The sequence below is a fragment of the Pagrus pagrus genome, assembly GCF_965226575.1.
Source record: "Pagrus pagrus genome assembly, chromosome: 11".
In the NCBI taxonomy this organism is placed as follows: domain Eukaryota; kingdom Metazoa; phylum Chordata; class Actinopteri; order Spariformes; family Sparidae; genus Pagrus; species Pagrus pagrus.
Window position 1 is genome coordinate 1,014,559 of NC_140195.1, and position 16,580 is coordinate 1,031,138.

The 16,580-nt window shown below is 43.9% G+C and overlaps 1 protein-coding gene across 1 annotated transcript in view; it reads left to right on the top strand.

The window, feature by feature from the left end:
- kcnd1 (potassium voltage-gated channel, Shal-related subfamily, member 1) overlaps nucleotides 1-15,793 on the top strand; it is a 59,622-nt gene extending 43,829 nt beyond the window's left edge. The window contains exons 5-9 of the mRNA XM_084366219.1: nucleotides 6,702-6,864; nucleotides 7,892-7,975; nucleotides 10,133-10,228; nucleotides 10,543-10,793; nucleotides 10,884-15,793. Of these exons, the coding sequence (XP_084222345.1) occupies nucleotides 6,702-6,864; nucleotides 7,892-7,975; nucleotides 10,133-10,228; nucleotides 10,543-10,793; nucleotides 10,884-11,091 (802 nt within the window). The 3' untranslated portion in view covers nucleotides 11,092-15,793. The remainder of the gene's footprint in view (nucleotides 1-6,701; nucleotides 6,865-7,891; nucleotides 7,976-10,132; nucleotides 10,229-10,542; nucleotides 10,794-10,883) is intronic.
- Nucleotides 15,794-16,580: the final 787 nt, after the last annotated feature.

A 16,580-nucleotide genomic window follows, 5' to 3' on the forward strand; every position in this document is an offset into this window, starting at 1 on the left:
TCATGTTTTTTGTCTGAATGAGTTAAATCAGGCTTCTTTGTGTGTGTGCGTGTGTGTGTGTGTGTGTGTGTGTGTGTGTGTGTGTGTGTGTCACTGTATGTATATACATACATACATACAGTGTGTCGTACATGTATGATGTATGGGGGGGTATCAGGGGGTTGAACATGCATCTTGCTTTATGTGTGTGTGTGTGTGTGTGTGTGTGTGTGATGGATGCCTGCAGGGCGTTCTGGCCTGTAATTGGTTGAACTCTTGACCTTCTTTTCTTCTTCTGCCTTCGTCTCTGCGCAGACGAACACATGAAGACGATTCAGAATCAATCTAAGACGTTTTAAAGACTCATCGACTCTTTTATGGCACAAAAATCAAAGTATACAAAGTTTAAAATCATTTTAATCACACACAACTCGGACAGCTGACCAGTTCACACACACACACACACACACACACACACACACACACACACACACACACAGCAGGAGCAGCATCAAAGCTAATTTACAGTCTATTAAAGGTGCATTGTGTGTAATGTTTGGCTGTAAACTCAAGGCTGCTGCAGATTTACTGCTGCCCGCTGACAATAAACACACACACACACACACACACACACATACACACACCGGCTGCAAGATGCTTTATGGCTACAAGAGTGAGTGTGTGTGTGAGTGTGTGTGTATAGATGAACACACTTTCCTTGTGCTTGTGTTTGCATGCTGTGAAGGTGTTTCTGTTATTGTGTCCACCCTCCGTCTCGTTCTTTTGAAGATTACGTTTTTCCAGTTTTTCACTGATATTAGGTTAAATTGAAGTCGGACATTGTGTGAATCACCCTGCTCTCCTTTCTGTTTCCTGTCTGTGCATCCTGTACAGAGGGAGACATGTTTAGCGTAGCTTAGCAGCTACAAAGGCTACCAGCAGGGTGACGGTGCTAGCTTAGCGCTATCAAAACAGAAAACGTCCAACCCAAGTCTGTCTGATTTACGTGTCGTATCTTGTGAGCTAACAGGCTAATCACTGATCCATCCCGAAGTCTGCATGGTGTGGCAGGGTCAAGCTAACTCTACGCTAACTGGACCTGGAAGTTAATTTGACTTTTTTGCTTCATTCTTGCTTACTGGCACAAACAAATATGAGAAAATTAAGTGGAAACGTACTGCAACGTAAGCTAACCACGTCCTGTTACTTTGTACCGGACACACAGAACTAAAACTGCTATCCATCTTTTTATCAGAGAACGAGAGGGCGTTCATTAAATCAATAGCTCTTCTCTGCTAATGTGCCGTTCTCCGAGGCACTTAAGCGTCACTCTGCTGACCAAACATGGCTGGTTTTGGTCGTCATGGTTCCTGATGTCGGTGTAGAGCTGACAGTTTACTGAACCAACTTGTTGGGTCAGGTCACAGTGACTCTGTTCGATGTTGGTTGGACTCTGCTGTCCGCTGGGAGCTCAGCTATAACTGGATCAATTAGACTGATTGGGACACACACACACACACACACACACACACACACACAAACAGAGGAGGTGGAGAAAATAACCTGTTCAATGTAAAACAACAGAATAGAAGAATTCTGCAGTGAAAATAGAAAGAAAGACACGTTTTGTTTGAACTCACCTGTTTGCGAGCCTGACCCCAACTGTGCTAGCTGCTAAACTGCAGCGTTAGCGAACAAGATCCCAACTGTTTTAGCTGGTAAAATGACCTGTTAGCTAACCTGAACCAAAAGTTTTTAGCTGCTAAACTGATCCGTTAACCCGTTAACTGAATCAAACCTTGTGTTTTAGCTGGTAAAATGACCTGCTAGCTAACCTGAGCCAAATGTTTTTAGTTGCTATTTAGGCTGAAAGCTTTTAGCAGCTAAACTGACCTGTTTTGATTGGTCACCTTGAACCTAATCATTTGCGAGTAACTCAGTTTTTCAGGGAAGTAAAAAACACACCATGTTGAGGTTGTTTCTTGACATTCGAACAGTTGGAGGTATTCAACAGGTGGTGTTACCTGGTGAAGTCAGCTGCATGGGGGCTTCTGTCTTCTTCCTCCAAAAGTCACACTGGAACTTTACTTCCAATGAAGCACCAGCTCCATAAACTTCAGGCTAATGAGGCTGATGTTCCAGCTGTGCTGTGTGAGTCAACAGCTGGCAGATGCTCCAGCCGGCTGTCTGCCCATCACAGCTTCATTTACATTTACATTGTGAGATTTACTCCCCGTCAGCAGCTCTGTAGCTCGTCTGCAGCACCAGGAGATGAACGAGAAGAGGAGGTTTATGATTTTGTCCTTCATCTCTTTTATGGGTTTGAAGTGAGGAACCTCTGAGTCAGCTGATGTTTCTTATACGAGACGTTTTCTCTGACAAACAACACCAAACTTACAGCATCAGGGTGGTTTAAGACCAGCTGATGGTAACTGCTAACCGTTAGCTTATCTGAGCATTTTACCATTTTACTAACTGAACTGAGCCATGAGCTAATCTGATGAAGTGTTTTAATACTAAACTGACTAAACCTATTAGCTAGCTAACCTGAAGAAAACTGTTTCAGTGGGTTAGCATTAAGTTTAACATTACGTTAAGATGCTCAACTGTTTAAGCTAAACCAGCTATAGGCTAATGAGTTAAAAACAACAACTAATGTTTAGCCACTAAACTGACTCGTTTGTTAAACAGTTCACTAAAACACGTTTCTGAAAACATTTGAGGTGAAAATGGAACAAAGTCTTGATTCATGTCTGATCAGCACTTATTAATTTTACAGTTTGAGTTTTAATGAGTCTTGTGTGTTGATCTTATTTTCTTTCTTCCTGATGTACTAAGTGTGTGTGTTTGGCCTGACCCCTAAATTCCACCAGACCCGTGTTCGGCCCGTCTCTGGTCCACCACGGCAGCGGAGCTGAGAAGTTTCACTCTAGTCAATGTGTTAACGTCCACTGGCTCCGCTGTGTTGTGCATCTACTTGCAGCTCCGGCAGTCCGGACTCTTTTGTAGCAGATACGAAAGGCTTCTGTTTCTGATGCTGGAGCATGATGCAACAATTCAGGTGAATTCAGCACAGAGCAGACAGGAAGTGACACCGAAACAACAACACAACATCTGGTTAATTTTCAAATCTCAGAAAACAGATAAATCCAAGCACCAATCCAGCTCAAGTCCAAAACTGTAGCAGAGCCGTTCTGCAACGAACACACAACCAGTGGAATGAAGGTGTTAGATGTTGGAGCTGAAGTGAAACATCTAATAAACGTCTCACAACCTTTAACAGAAGAGCTTCAGCTGCTGAACACTGGTTGATATAAAGACTTTTGCTCTCGTTACAATAACCAGACTGCTTCAACCTTTTTGTCTGAATCAGTTTATCTGACTGAAAATGTACAAATTTGTGGTTGAAATGAATTTATGTCCATGAAACAACTAACTTCAAACAACCAACAGAAGAGTCTGTAGAGAAATAATCAACGTAAACGTGTCAGGATGAGGATTCTGGTCCAGTTGATGTTCAGGGTGGAGTCACAGACCGACATCTTCGATTCTTCCGAGAGCTTTTTGCCAATAATTACAGATGACTTCTGCCTCACCGACCGTCTCTGTTATCCTCATTGATCCGCCTCCAGCTGCCAATATCGCTCCCAGCCGAGCTCCTGGAGGTCCAGTAGAACTGACCGGAGCGTCATCACACAGTCAGGACCCACTCGCTCAGGCCCGGTCCCACAGAATCAGACATTTGAATGTGTCACTTTGGACTCTGAGGACCTTTTAAATCATCTTCTAACACTTTATTGATTAGAAGCAACTAATTGATTAACAGAGAAAGTGATTAACGTAATCATCAGTGTATTAAGTCTTCATTATCTGTCTGACTCAGTTCATGACGCTCCAACCGTCAACATTTCTGTTTTGTTGATGTTTTGTCACATTATTGGGACAGGTGAGGGTTCAGTGCCTTGCTCAAAGGCACAGAGTAAAATGTAGGATGTTCAGTTTGCAGGATGACACTTAACTCTTTATCTTAAATGCAAATACATAATGTGAGTTTATTGAGGATTTGGATCCGACAGAATCAACATCAATGAACTGTAACAGTTTGAAATGAGCCTTCACTTTTTAAAGACGACACCATCACCTCCACCATCACCTCCACCATCGACTCCACCATCACCTCCACCATCGACTCCACCATCACCTCCACCATCCCCTCCACCATCACCTCCACCATCGACTCCACCATCACCTCCACCATCGAGCCCACCATCACCTCCACCATCACCTCCACCATCGACTCCACCATCACCTCCACCATCCCCTCCACCATCGACTCCACCATCACCTTCACCATCGACTCCACCATAACCTCCACCATCACCTCCACCATCCCCTCCACCATCACCTCCACCATCGACTCCACCATAACCTCCACCATAACCTCCACCATCACCTCCACCATCACCATCACCTCCACCATCCCCTCCACCATCACCTCCACCATCGACTCCACCATAACCTCCACCATAACCTCCACCATCACCATCACCTCCACCATCCCCTCCACCATCCCCTCCACCATCACCTCCACCATCACCATCACCTCCACCATCACCTCCACCATCCCCTCCACCATCACCTCCACCATCACCATCACCTCCACCATCACCTCCACCATCACCTCCACCGGGTGAGATTCATGATGGACCACGTGTTCGACGCTGCACAACTTTAAATGAGCTTGGCAGTAAATTAGCTCTCAGATACGAGCGCTCACGCAGCAGACGGGGTCGCGGCCTTTCTCTGTGAAGGACCGAGACATAATCCGCTGCAGCAGGTGCACGAGAGCAGAGCTGCACTTCATTACCTGGATATCTGATTTACTGAACCCTCTGAAATGATTTGCATATTTGAATATAAAGACTTTAATTCCACAGTTAGACAGACGAGAGGGAAGTGGAAGGACTCTTATGATTTATCTCCAGGAAAGTTCAAACAATTACTACAAACGACTGTGAGATTTATCATATTATTGCTCTTTCAGGAGGACTTTAGTGAAACAGAACTTCAGGTACCTGAAGAAGTGAAGATAAATGAGCTCAGCCTGAACATGAAGCAGCGGAGGCTGTTCACCTGTGTGAGCGTGTGAATGTTGTTCACACAGGTGCAAAATGTAACACACACACACATTAATGCAGGAATATTAATCCAAGAACATCATCTGCAATACAGAAACACTGACAGGGAACATTTTACTGCAGTACAGCTTGTTGATGATACTTAGACTTGTACTTCAGTAAGTTTTGGGACTTTAATGTGTAGCAGAGTATTTTCACAGTGTAGAGAAGTAAAGTATCTGATACTTCATGTTCCACTGTGACTGCATCTGAGGTGAATTATGGATTATTGTCATTTGGCGTCATCGCACGCCGCCTTCCCAACATCACCAGACTGATGTCGACCTATCAGAGCACATCACGCTCAGCAGACGCAGCGAGACGACACAAAGACGTAAAAGACGTGAACAGACAGAGAGGGAGGCTGGAATGGGGAGAAAAGACGTGTTAGTGTCTCGTATCTGCAGAGAGTTTCTTATTTTCTCTCTTTGTTGCTGCTCGGGACGCTTTACCAACCCAACATGTGGCTATTTGACGTCCTGGGAATGAGACACAACAATCAACTATCTTTGTGGTGCGTTCAGGAACAGCTGGGACAAATCCTACTGACTCTACCTTTAACTTTAATAGTCTTTGAATTATATTAATATGACGTGAGCTTCAGTTAGCTTTGACCACAGATGTCCTTCAGAGGGAGACTTTTTACTCTGATACTCTGAGTACATGTCAGAGCCTGTACTCGATTACTTTTACAGTCAGCTGCCTCCTGGTTCTGCTCAGGTTCTGTACAGTAACATGTGGATCAGTGCAGCTGTAAAGTGTTTTCTTCTCTCAGTGTGTCTGAGCAGATTCACACAAACCATCCTGGCCTCCTGCCCGATCTCTAATGCCTCCTCCTCTTCCTCCTCCTCCTCTTCCTCGTCTCACTACCTGTGATTTATGGCTCTGTACAATGAAAGGTGAAGGCTGCCTGAGCCAACAACCAGCTGTGTGTGTGTGTGTGTGTGTGTGTGTGTGTGTGTGTGTGTGTGTGTGTGCAGTCTTACAGTGGGGAGACAGTAATGTCTTGTACAACATTAACAACCACAATGAGATCAGCATTTAAATCTACTTCTGGTCCTGTTCACACCTGAGTGACCCGGTCACAGGTGGAGAAAGCTGATCAGTCAGACCACATTCAGGCTGTGACGCAAATAACTCTGTTTAACTGATCCAACCAGTGAACCAGTAACACAACATCACCAGACTCCCTTAACAAATGTAGTGATTTTAAGAGCTGTTGAGTTAAAACAAACTTTGTAACGTAGTGAAACTCTGTCTCTGACAGACTCTGAATCATTGTCTCCTTCTTGTAAATTCAGCAAATGTTCTCCATGAACTTCTTTCTGTCTTTGAGTAGAAACATGGCGTCTGTTTGTCAGTGATGGATGATATAAAGCAGGTGGTGAGAACTGAGGGATTCAGAGCTGTTCATGTGTGACCTCTCAGGATGTATCCAGGCCTGACCCGGATTGTGCCGATGGGACTACATATCCCATCTGCCCCTGTAATGTCTCTGGATACGAGTGTGTAGCCTGATGATGTCACTGTGATGTCGTCCTGCAGGTACGGCGACATGGTTCCTAACACCATCGCGGGGAAGATCTTCGGCTCGATCTGCTCTCTCAGCGGCGTGCTGGTGATCGCCCTGCCGGTGCCCGTCATCGTGTCCAACTTCAGCCGGATCTACCACCAGAACCAGAGAGCGGACAAGATGAGAGCACAGCAGGTCAGACTCATGGTTCTGTTCAGTTAAAGGTTCATTCAGTGGATTATTCCTGTGAGGAAGGACTGAAGCCTCAGATCAGAACAATATTTCAGTGTGACTGATTTTAATATCTAGTTCAGCGCTGTACTTAGTTTGATGATGTGTCCCACATGTGAAACTTCTCCACTTGTTTACTTTCAGACAGTCAGTCTCTGTTTGTGTTTAGACCTGAAGTGTGAAGCCAGGATCAAAAGTCTTGTTTCATGTCGATGAAATATTCAAGTTGAATTCTTTACAGAGTGAATATCTCTTTATATCACTCCATAAATCAGAAAATACTGTCGACAGCCATAAACAGTCTGTTCTCTCCACATCTCTAGGACTGAAATGTTCCTATAAATCAGGCTGTTAAAGATAAAAGAACAAAACCTTCTGTGAGATAAAATATGCTGTATTTACAGAAAAGAAATCATTTTATCGTAAAGTTTCACCATCATGAAACTCCCAGAGTTGACTACTTACAAGACTGTCATTTGTTTTGGTATATTATTTACTTTATGCATTAATCCGGTGAATGAAATCTGAACTAAATGAAATGAACCCGTGCTGAAGACTGTGTTTCCTCTGTCGCGTCTGAAGTTTTAATTTAGTTCAGCTGCAGCAGAGTAAATTCAGCATCAGCATCTGAGAGACTCTGCTAAAATATTAACCCATCAGATGATGAAATATTACAGGTTGCACCTTTAAAGATGCAAAATATTATCAAGTATTATAAATGATTTAAAGTCTGAAGTGAACCTGCAGCTCAGGAGACGAAGCTCTGCTTCACCTTCGAGTTCAGAGAACGACAACAGATGAAGCCTGACGGGCTTCACTTTAACCTTAATGCTCCTGTGCTCTGTGTGTGTGTGTGTGTGTGTGTGTGCGTGTGTGTGTGTGTGTGTGTGTGTGTGTGTGTGTGTATGTGTGTGTGTGTGTGTGTGTGTGTGTGTGTGTGTGTGTGTGATGTGCTGACGGGGCTGTTTCCCTGTGTGTTTCTGTCCGACAGAAAGTGCGCTTGGCTCGGATCCGCATGGCGAAGAAAGGAACAGCCAACGCCTTCCTCCAGTACAAAGAAGACCGATCACTGGGGGTGAGACACACACACACACACACACACACACACACACACACACACACACACACACACGCACACACACACACACACTGACAGTCCATAGGGTGGATTACAGTGATGGAGCAGGAGAAAGAAAACAGATTCACAGAGATGACAGAGGGAGCGCACAGTGACATCACAGAGTCACATCGGCTGCTCAACTCGTCGTGTTTTCACCTCGGTTCAGTTTCTGTGTCGTGATTTTGATCTTAAAGCCTCTCGAGCGGTCGGTTGACGTGGTTCTGTCCTCTCAGAGCTGAAGTGAAGTGAGCAGCTCCGGTCGGCCCACAGAAGAAGAAGAAGAAGAAGAAGAAGAAGAAGAAGAAGTCTGAAGCACAAACAAACACACAGATTGAGACAGAGAGAGAAAGACACACGGACAGACGAGGAGCTGCTGGCTCAGCAGTTTGGAGCTCGACCAATAACATCACAGCAGCTTTTTCCCAACAGCAACTTGGCAACACAACAATGGAGGCAGGTCAGCTCCATTATCACACACACAGACACACACACAGACACACACAGACACACAGACAGACACACACACACACAGACACACACACACACACACACACACACACACACACACACAGACACACACACACACACACAGACACACACACACACAGACACACACAGACACACACACAGACAGGTTGATAAACAGGAGTGAAGATAAATCACCTTTTTAATCCCACAAGTTACAAAGTAATCTCTGAGCTCTGCTCCCGTCGGTGAACGACTCCGGATTTTGATTTCTATTTCTATAAATCATCAGTTTGGTTCGTGTGTCAGGTAACAACAGGACTAAACTTCCAGATACTCGACGTTAAAGCGTCTGTGTGAAGCTGCTGCAGCTGCACACATTCACTCTGGTTCCTCTTCAGTATGAAGGCGTACAGACGACTTCCTGCACAGACACACTTCCAACATCATGAAGATGAAGCTTCTGAACATCTGTGAACATCTCTCAGCTTCATCACAACCACTGTCTGCTTCTGCTCAGCCTCAGGATGAAACATTCACCGGGTTCAATGTTTTATCAGTGAAATGGCTTTAAAACTTCAAGGCAGAGAGCAGAACACACACACACACACACACACACACACACACACAGACACACACACACACACACACACACACACACACACACACACACACACACACACACACACACACACACAGACACACACACAGGGATATTGTTGAGTCTTAATCCCTCTCCAGCACTGAGGAAGAGAGAGGGATGGCTGTTGGATTTAAAGAGTGCATAATGAGGATGAAGAGGAGGAGGAGTGGAGAGAGGAAATAAGAGGATGAAGAAAAGGAGGAGAGCTACGATACAGGACGAGGAGAGGAAGAGGAGAGGAAGAGGAAGAGGAGAGGAAGCTTCTTGGTTTTTTGTAATCTGAGGAAAAGATAGAAAAAACAGATTTTTCTTGTCTCATGCTACAAGATGTTTAGATGAAGAGAAGATGTGCTGGAGAAAACGAGGAGATGAGGTTATTAGACGTGACCGACCTTCAGTTAAACCTTCTGAACGAGTTAAAGGAAGAGTCTGAACGTGTGACGACTCTCAGACATTATCACAGAGTAAAACATGAGACATTCATCCTTCACTTCTTCTTCTCATTAACATCAGCACCCTCCAGACTCAGTGTAGCTGATGGTACCACAGTTTGTCCTGAAGGTGGCGCCAGTCATTAAAACATGTCAAGGGCTCATCCTCCAGGAGGACTGAGATCCAGACCTCATGACAGTCTGACAGGAGGAGCTGAAGTTTTCGCTGGACTGAAGACCAAACGTGTGTAAAGTTACAGCCTGAAGTCAACATCAGTGAAACCAAGTGTTGTTCTGTCACATCTACAAGTTACTTGATCCACAGATCTTGTTAAATACTGCAGATTTCATCAGTATCCACTGTTTTCAAGACTCCACACTCAAATGATCCAACCAGCCGACATCCTGATCATCTGATAAAACACTTAAAACGCTCTGCAGTCAATTAATTTGAAGGATTCTCGGTCGAGTATGAAAATGCTGATTGAGATCTGCTGATGTGAAACGACCACGTGTTGACTTGATGAAGTGTGAGGTTGACTTGTGTGTATTTGGTGTTTGTGTTGTGTTCAGGACCACGACAGCGACAGCACGGCTCTGTGCGTGAAGAACAGATCAGCGTTCGAGCATCAACACAACCACCTGCTGCACTGTCTGGAGAAGACGACGGTGAGGGTTCAGACGCATCTGAAGTTTATATCTGCTTTTACATTTTTAGACATTAGTGGAGTTTAAAAATACCTTCAGCTCGTTTTTACCTCTACACACGTCTTTATATAAACTTAATTTAATCTTAAGATCACAAACAGAAGTTTCTGTTCTTGAGCGTTCGGTTGTATCACATGATCTTCGTCACTGAATTGTAGATTTTGAAATTAAAACATTTTATTGAGCTCTTCTTAATCTTTCAGTGAAACTTGTCAATGAACTGTTGATCTAAGTGAACACGGACGTGTTTCTGTATTCTCCTCCCATCCTCACAGAACCACGAGTTCACTAACGAGATCACCTACAGCGAGCTGTGTATGACGGAGTCGGTGGGCTACAGGACCAGTCGCAGCACCTCCCTGTCCAGCCAGCAGGGGGCGCAGAACAACTCCACCGGCTGCTGCCCCCGCCGAGCCAGGAGGAGAGCCGCCATGAGACTGGCCAACTCCACGGTGTCCGTCAGCCGGGGCAGCGTCCAGGAGCTGGACACCCTGCACATCAAGACCACCTCCATACCACCACAAACGTAAACGCACATACTGATGATTTCTTTTCTTCTTTCTTATTTTCCCTCATTAAAAATTAAAACCATGTGTTTGTGTGTTTGTCTCCTCAGTCGTTCCAGTCTGAACGCTCAGACGGGCGACCTGAAGCTGAACTGTGGGGATCAAGATTTCACCGCTGCCATCATCAGCATCCCCACGCCGCCCGCCAACACGCCTGACGAGAGCCTCCCCCCGTCGCCCGCCCCAATACCCGGCATCCTGCGCAACACCCGGGCCACCGCCTACACCCACGACACTGTCAAGATCTCCTCCTTATAACCTCCGACCACGCCCACGACTTCCCCCTGACCACCGACCCCGCCGCCCCACCAGCCAACCTCCCCATGAACTCTGAACTACCTTTGAACTGCTGATCCTGAACCCGGGGCACTGCTAGCCGAGATCTCGGGGACAAAGACGACTCAGACGGATTCTTTGAGTACCTCTGGTTTCTCTCACTCCTCTCACCATTTTGTGGATTACTAGAAAGAGCAGAAATTGAGAGAAATTGGCTTCATGGGAGACGACTGGAGCTGTGAAATCAAGCAAAAATCTAATTAACTGAAAAGGAACAATAACTTCCTGACGACTGTCCCGAGCCCCTCATGCATTTTCGACCCCAACATGCACTTTCCTCCCTGCACACTTTTAACCTTTTGGATCTGATTGCACAAACCCCGGGAGGGTTCATCCTGGACCAACAATGGAAAAGATGCCAAGACTCCCAAAGAGACATTCAGCATCGCGAGACCAACCGACAGCTTTGTTTCGTTGGGTCTGTTTCTGCGTCCGTTTAGAGGAGCGGTGCAACGTATCTGTGGAGGACAACGTCCTACATTTCGGTGTAAAGCTGCCGATGGACTGAATGATCTTATTTAGAAAGGATTGTGATGGACTGCCGGCTGACGAGGATCTTTAGACTCAGCTGGTTTAGCGTCAAAGTCTTCTGTGACAGTGAAAACGTGACAGATGTGATCTGTGGACAACCAAACAACCCTCATGGACACGGCGACTATATTTGGATTATTCTGGTTGATGGTTGGTCAGGCCAACACCGCTCGAACACATACAGAGAGGATTTTGACTCAAACATCAAAGGTTTCCTTTCTTTACAGGAACAGACTGATTGCAGCGTGAATGCTGCTCAGCTGAGTGTCGTGTTGGACCTCTTGTGCTTGAGACGTAAAGGTTGCAACGGGACTTTAAGATGAAATTGCGGTTTGGGAGCACGTATGGATGATCTCGTCACTGACTCCTCTCTTCAGGTCACATTTTAAGGAACGTAAAGAAATCGCGAGCAGGAACTCTTGAGATTTTACCAGAGTCCAGTTTGAAGAGGTGAAAGAAGATGAAGGTCTCGAAATCGAACTCACAAACTGAACTCAACTGACTGATCTATGCTGAGCCTGAATACTGTTCACACAACTACACTGAGCTGATCTTAACGTGGAGGAGCTGAACCGAGCTGGTCTGAGCAGCGCCGGGCTCACCTGGTTTTCTTGATGGGACTATGGAGAGAGTTAAATAAGGGATCCTGGACTGGATGAATGCGGTCTGATGTGGACTGGTCTGGTCTGGCTGTAGCTCAGAAGTACTTGTCAGTGTGACGCCCAGACGGAACGGAAGCCTTTTACTTTTCAAAATATGCAACATTACAACAAGCAGGAAAATAGCATCAACAAATGAACAGAATAATAATTATAACAATAATAATGTGTGTGTTATAAAACTACAGTAATTATTGCAGGGAACATTATGTAAAGCAACTAAGAAATTCATTTGTTATGTGATCTTTTCAGCGAGAGAGAGAACACACAAGTATTCTGCAATAGATTAAAACGGGAAGAAGAAACGCGACGGCAGAAAGCTCTTCAGCGTCAAAATCATGTTTGTCCCGATGACGTGCACTCTGCGAGGGAAAAAATCGTTTTCAACACGGTCGTCAAGACGGTAAAGATGTGTTTGTGCGAAATACGCAAAAAGATCTGAGTAGAGACACAAAATGAAACCAACCCAAAATCTTTCTACTCAGTTTGATTGTAAGCTAAGTTGACATTGTTCAGTTTTTTCCCACCAAACTGATCTCGCCAGTAAATTTAATGAGTTTCTGGTCTCAAGTGTTTCCTCCATCAGTCTGAACACATTCATGAGTTTCACTGTCCGAAGTGAAAAGATCAGTTCATTTCACTGGACTTGCCTCCATCAGCGGATTAGCTCGCGATGGTGAAGTTAATAAATCCTCGAGAATCAAACTCAACTTTCACTAACTTTGACCATCAACCAGTAAAAATACGTCCTAACTGCTGAGATTAGCTCCACCAGCTAGTTTGGATAAGTTGAGAATGGCCAACATGTTAGCAGTTAGCTTGTCAGCTACAGCTACGTCACCGAGATCCTAGCACAACATTTATCAACATCTTCTCACTCCCAACTCATCAGATCCGGCAGTTCGGTCACCGGCCTCATGCTTCAAACTATGACGCCACCTCCTCCAGTGTCAGACCCAGTCTCCACCAGAACCGTCATGGCCGCATTACGGACGCAGACTTCAGCGTCCCAGAAGTCTCCACAGAGCAGATCGAGCCAGACAGGAAGTCAGACAGCAGAGCGGCATCCAGTCAGTTTTCAAAATAAAGTGCTGTGTGCCAACTACAGCACAACACAGTCAGAAATATAAACACATTTAAAACTGACAAATAGCAAATGATTTAACTACATAGCTACTCAACCACAGCAGAAGTACAAAAATCAGAAGGAAATGATGAAATAAACACAATGTGAGCAGGTCAACAACATCAGGCGGACATGACGCTCCTAAAACGCTCCCAGTCGAGTCAAGGGCTCAGTTTTGGACGTGAAGGGCTCCACGATCAAGTCACCACTGATGCGTCATATACAACGTCTGGTTAGACTTTCAAAATAAAGCGTCCTGAATGCTTCGAATGTGATTAACATTGTCAAATGGTGGCGGTTTGGTTACTTAAATGTGAAAAAAAACTACTTGGTCAGGTTAAGAAAACATTATTCTTTGTGTTAACGAACACATGACATCACTTACATCTTTTACATATACTACTACTTTTACATATATATTTTCTCTTACCTAAGTTACATAAATTACTAGAGCGACGCTTCAAGAACTGACACTAGAGGGCGACAGTAACTACAGCGTCCAACTTTGAAGCTCGGGCTGTCCACCATGCTGCTGTATTTGACGCGTCGGGAGTGAGAACAGGCTGATATCACAAGGATGCGCAGGAAGACTTTCTGTGCCGTCTGAGCCGTGAATCTGTACGAGACGACTCCAGTGAAATTGCCGCCAAAGACGAATAGATTTCACCTTAAAATCACCAAAGTAACCTGACTGATGAAGAGACATCCCAGACACAGATTAAAAACTAAACGAGTGCACGCCGTCGGCCACATGTGACTCCAGCTGTGAGTATTTCTGGTGAAGCGTTTCCTCGACCAATCAGAAGCGAGTGTGAGCGAGTGACACACAGACAGGAGACAAGACGTACATACTGTAACATATTTTGTATCATAAACTTTCACCTGCATCTTCCAATCAAATCCTCAAACCAAAAAAAAAAAAATTAAGAAAAAAAGACAAAAAAAGATAGAGATGAAAGTCGTCGGGTGTCTGACCGGCGTTCCTCCGTGCATGAGCCTCGTACAGTAGAAGTAGCACTACTGATCATAGGAATTATCAATCATATCAGAGAAAAAAAACGCTAGAAAAAAAACACAACACAATGGGGAAAAAAATCTCATCCGTTCTTTTGCATGAAGAATCCTGTTTTTTTCCTCTCCTATCAGTCATGGTTTGTTTTCCTCATCCTCCCCCGACCCGAAACTTTTCAAGACGAGTGTTTGCACCACCGAGAAGTGTACGTTAGATTACCGAGAAGAAACTAAACAGATTATATAAATGAGTTCAAAAATAAAAATCATTCAGGCATGTTCCTCGCCAGAATGCAAAGTGTGTGAGTGTGTGTGTGTGTGTGTGTGTGTGAACGGGCGGGTGTGTGTATGTGTGTGTTTGTACGAATGTGTGTGTGTTTGTATGATGAGCAGTCACAAATATGCATGGATACCGTTATAGGTATTTTATCTGTTTTCTCCTGCAGTTTAAAGAGAGACGACTGAGAGAGGAGACTGACGACTGTCTGTCCACTGGACACTTCCACGTCTATCACTGAGACTCTTGTCACTGTTTTATTTTCTGCTGTTTTAATGTTTCCACCCTGTTTTGTAGCCGTGGCTCCCAGCTGACCTCGCTCCCCTCCACATTATTTAACAGGAAAATTATCAGAAGTGTCAAAAAGTTGATTATTTTCTTTAAGTGACAAACACTTCTGTGCTTAAACTAACGAGAATGATAACATTAATTATTTGTACCCCGATGATGTGTGATGGATCTCTTCAAATTTCTACATATTACAGATTGATTGATTGATTGATGGACTGAACCTAAACAATGAAAACTGCTGTTAAAACTGTGTTGTATAGCAGGCCAAAAGGACAAAAGTTCATTCATCAGGCAATGTATTTTTGTATATAGTTTAAAATTATGATTATCAGTTACCAGCGTTGGGCAAGTTACTTTCAAAATGCAATATATTGCATATTACAAGTTACCTTCATGTTAAAGTAATATATTATGTTACAATATTACTTCACTTCGGTCGGTAACGTGGACCTAACTGTAGTAATATATTACTGAAATATTATAAGTAACGCGTTATATTACTCTGTTGCTGCTAAAATAAATATATTACTGTAACACATTGCTTATATAACACGTTGCAAACACTGTTTATTACTGAGTAATGTTTTACTGCCCAGCACTGCTCATAACTATGAGCCTACATAACAAAATGATGCCCACTTGCTCACTTTTCCTGGGGCTTCATCCTGTCATCCTCACCTTCATCAGTGATTGGAGTTTGTCAGATGCTGTTAAAAGCTCCAGAAACAAGATAGTGATTGGCCCTTGAGATTATGTTATGGATACTGATTATTAGTTTTTCTTTATGATTGTGTTTTTGGCTTAAAGTTACTGGATTCAAAAGCAGTCCCTGACTTTGAAAGAATCAATTTCTGAACACATTCACTCTAATTATTAGTAATTATAATTTAAAAATGTTAAAATGATTGTTTCATGTTTGATTAATGAATTTATGTCCCGTATGGCCTTCCATATGCACGGCTCACTCCATCAACCTGCTCAACATTTTTAATGTCATGAACCTGTTTTGTTAAATTTAGTTTGTTTTGAATCACTGAATTCTCCAGAAAATGACTTTGAGAATTGATTTAAAGTTACTCTTGTAATATTTTCAGACATTTGCTCAAAATCCATCCTGATCTTAACGAGCGAAGTGACGTTAAACTGTGACATTAAATGTTTGTTGAGGTAGTTTTCGGTTCTGGCTGGGAGCCGCGGCTCTGCAGCACTTTACTGAGATCAGCTGTTGATCCGGAGTCAGTTCTCTTTCACCTGTCGTTTGTTCTGATCCGGTCACGTGAATCTTTATTTCTGTCACCTGTCGCTCTGATGTCGCCGTGACAAACAGGAAACATCTGGAGAGTATTCAGTCAGAACTGCAACAGATAATTACTTTCACATTTGTATTGAACTAATGTCGCCTGTATTCATATTTGAGCATCATGAAAACTCTGATGAATGTGATTGATCCTTAATTCTGATTATAATTGATTATCTTTGCATCATGTGACTTATCATTTAGGATTTTTGGGGGTGT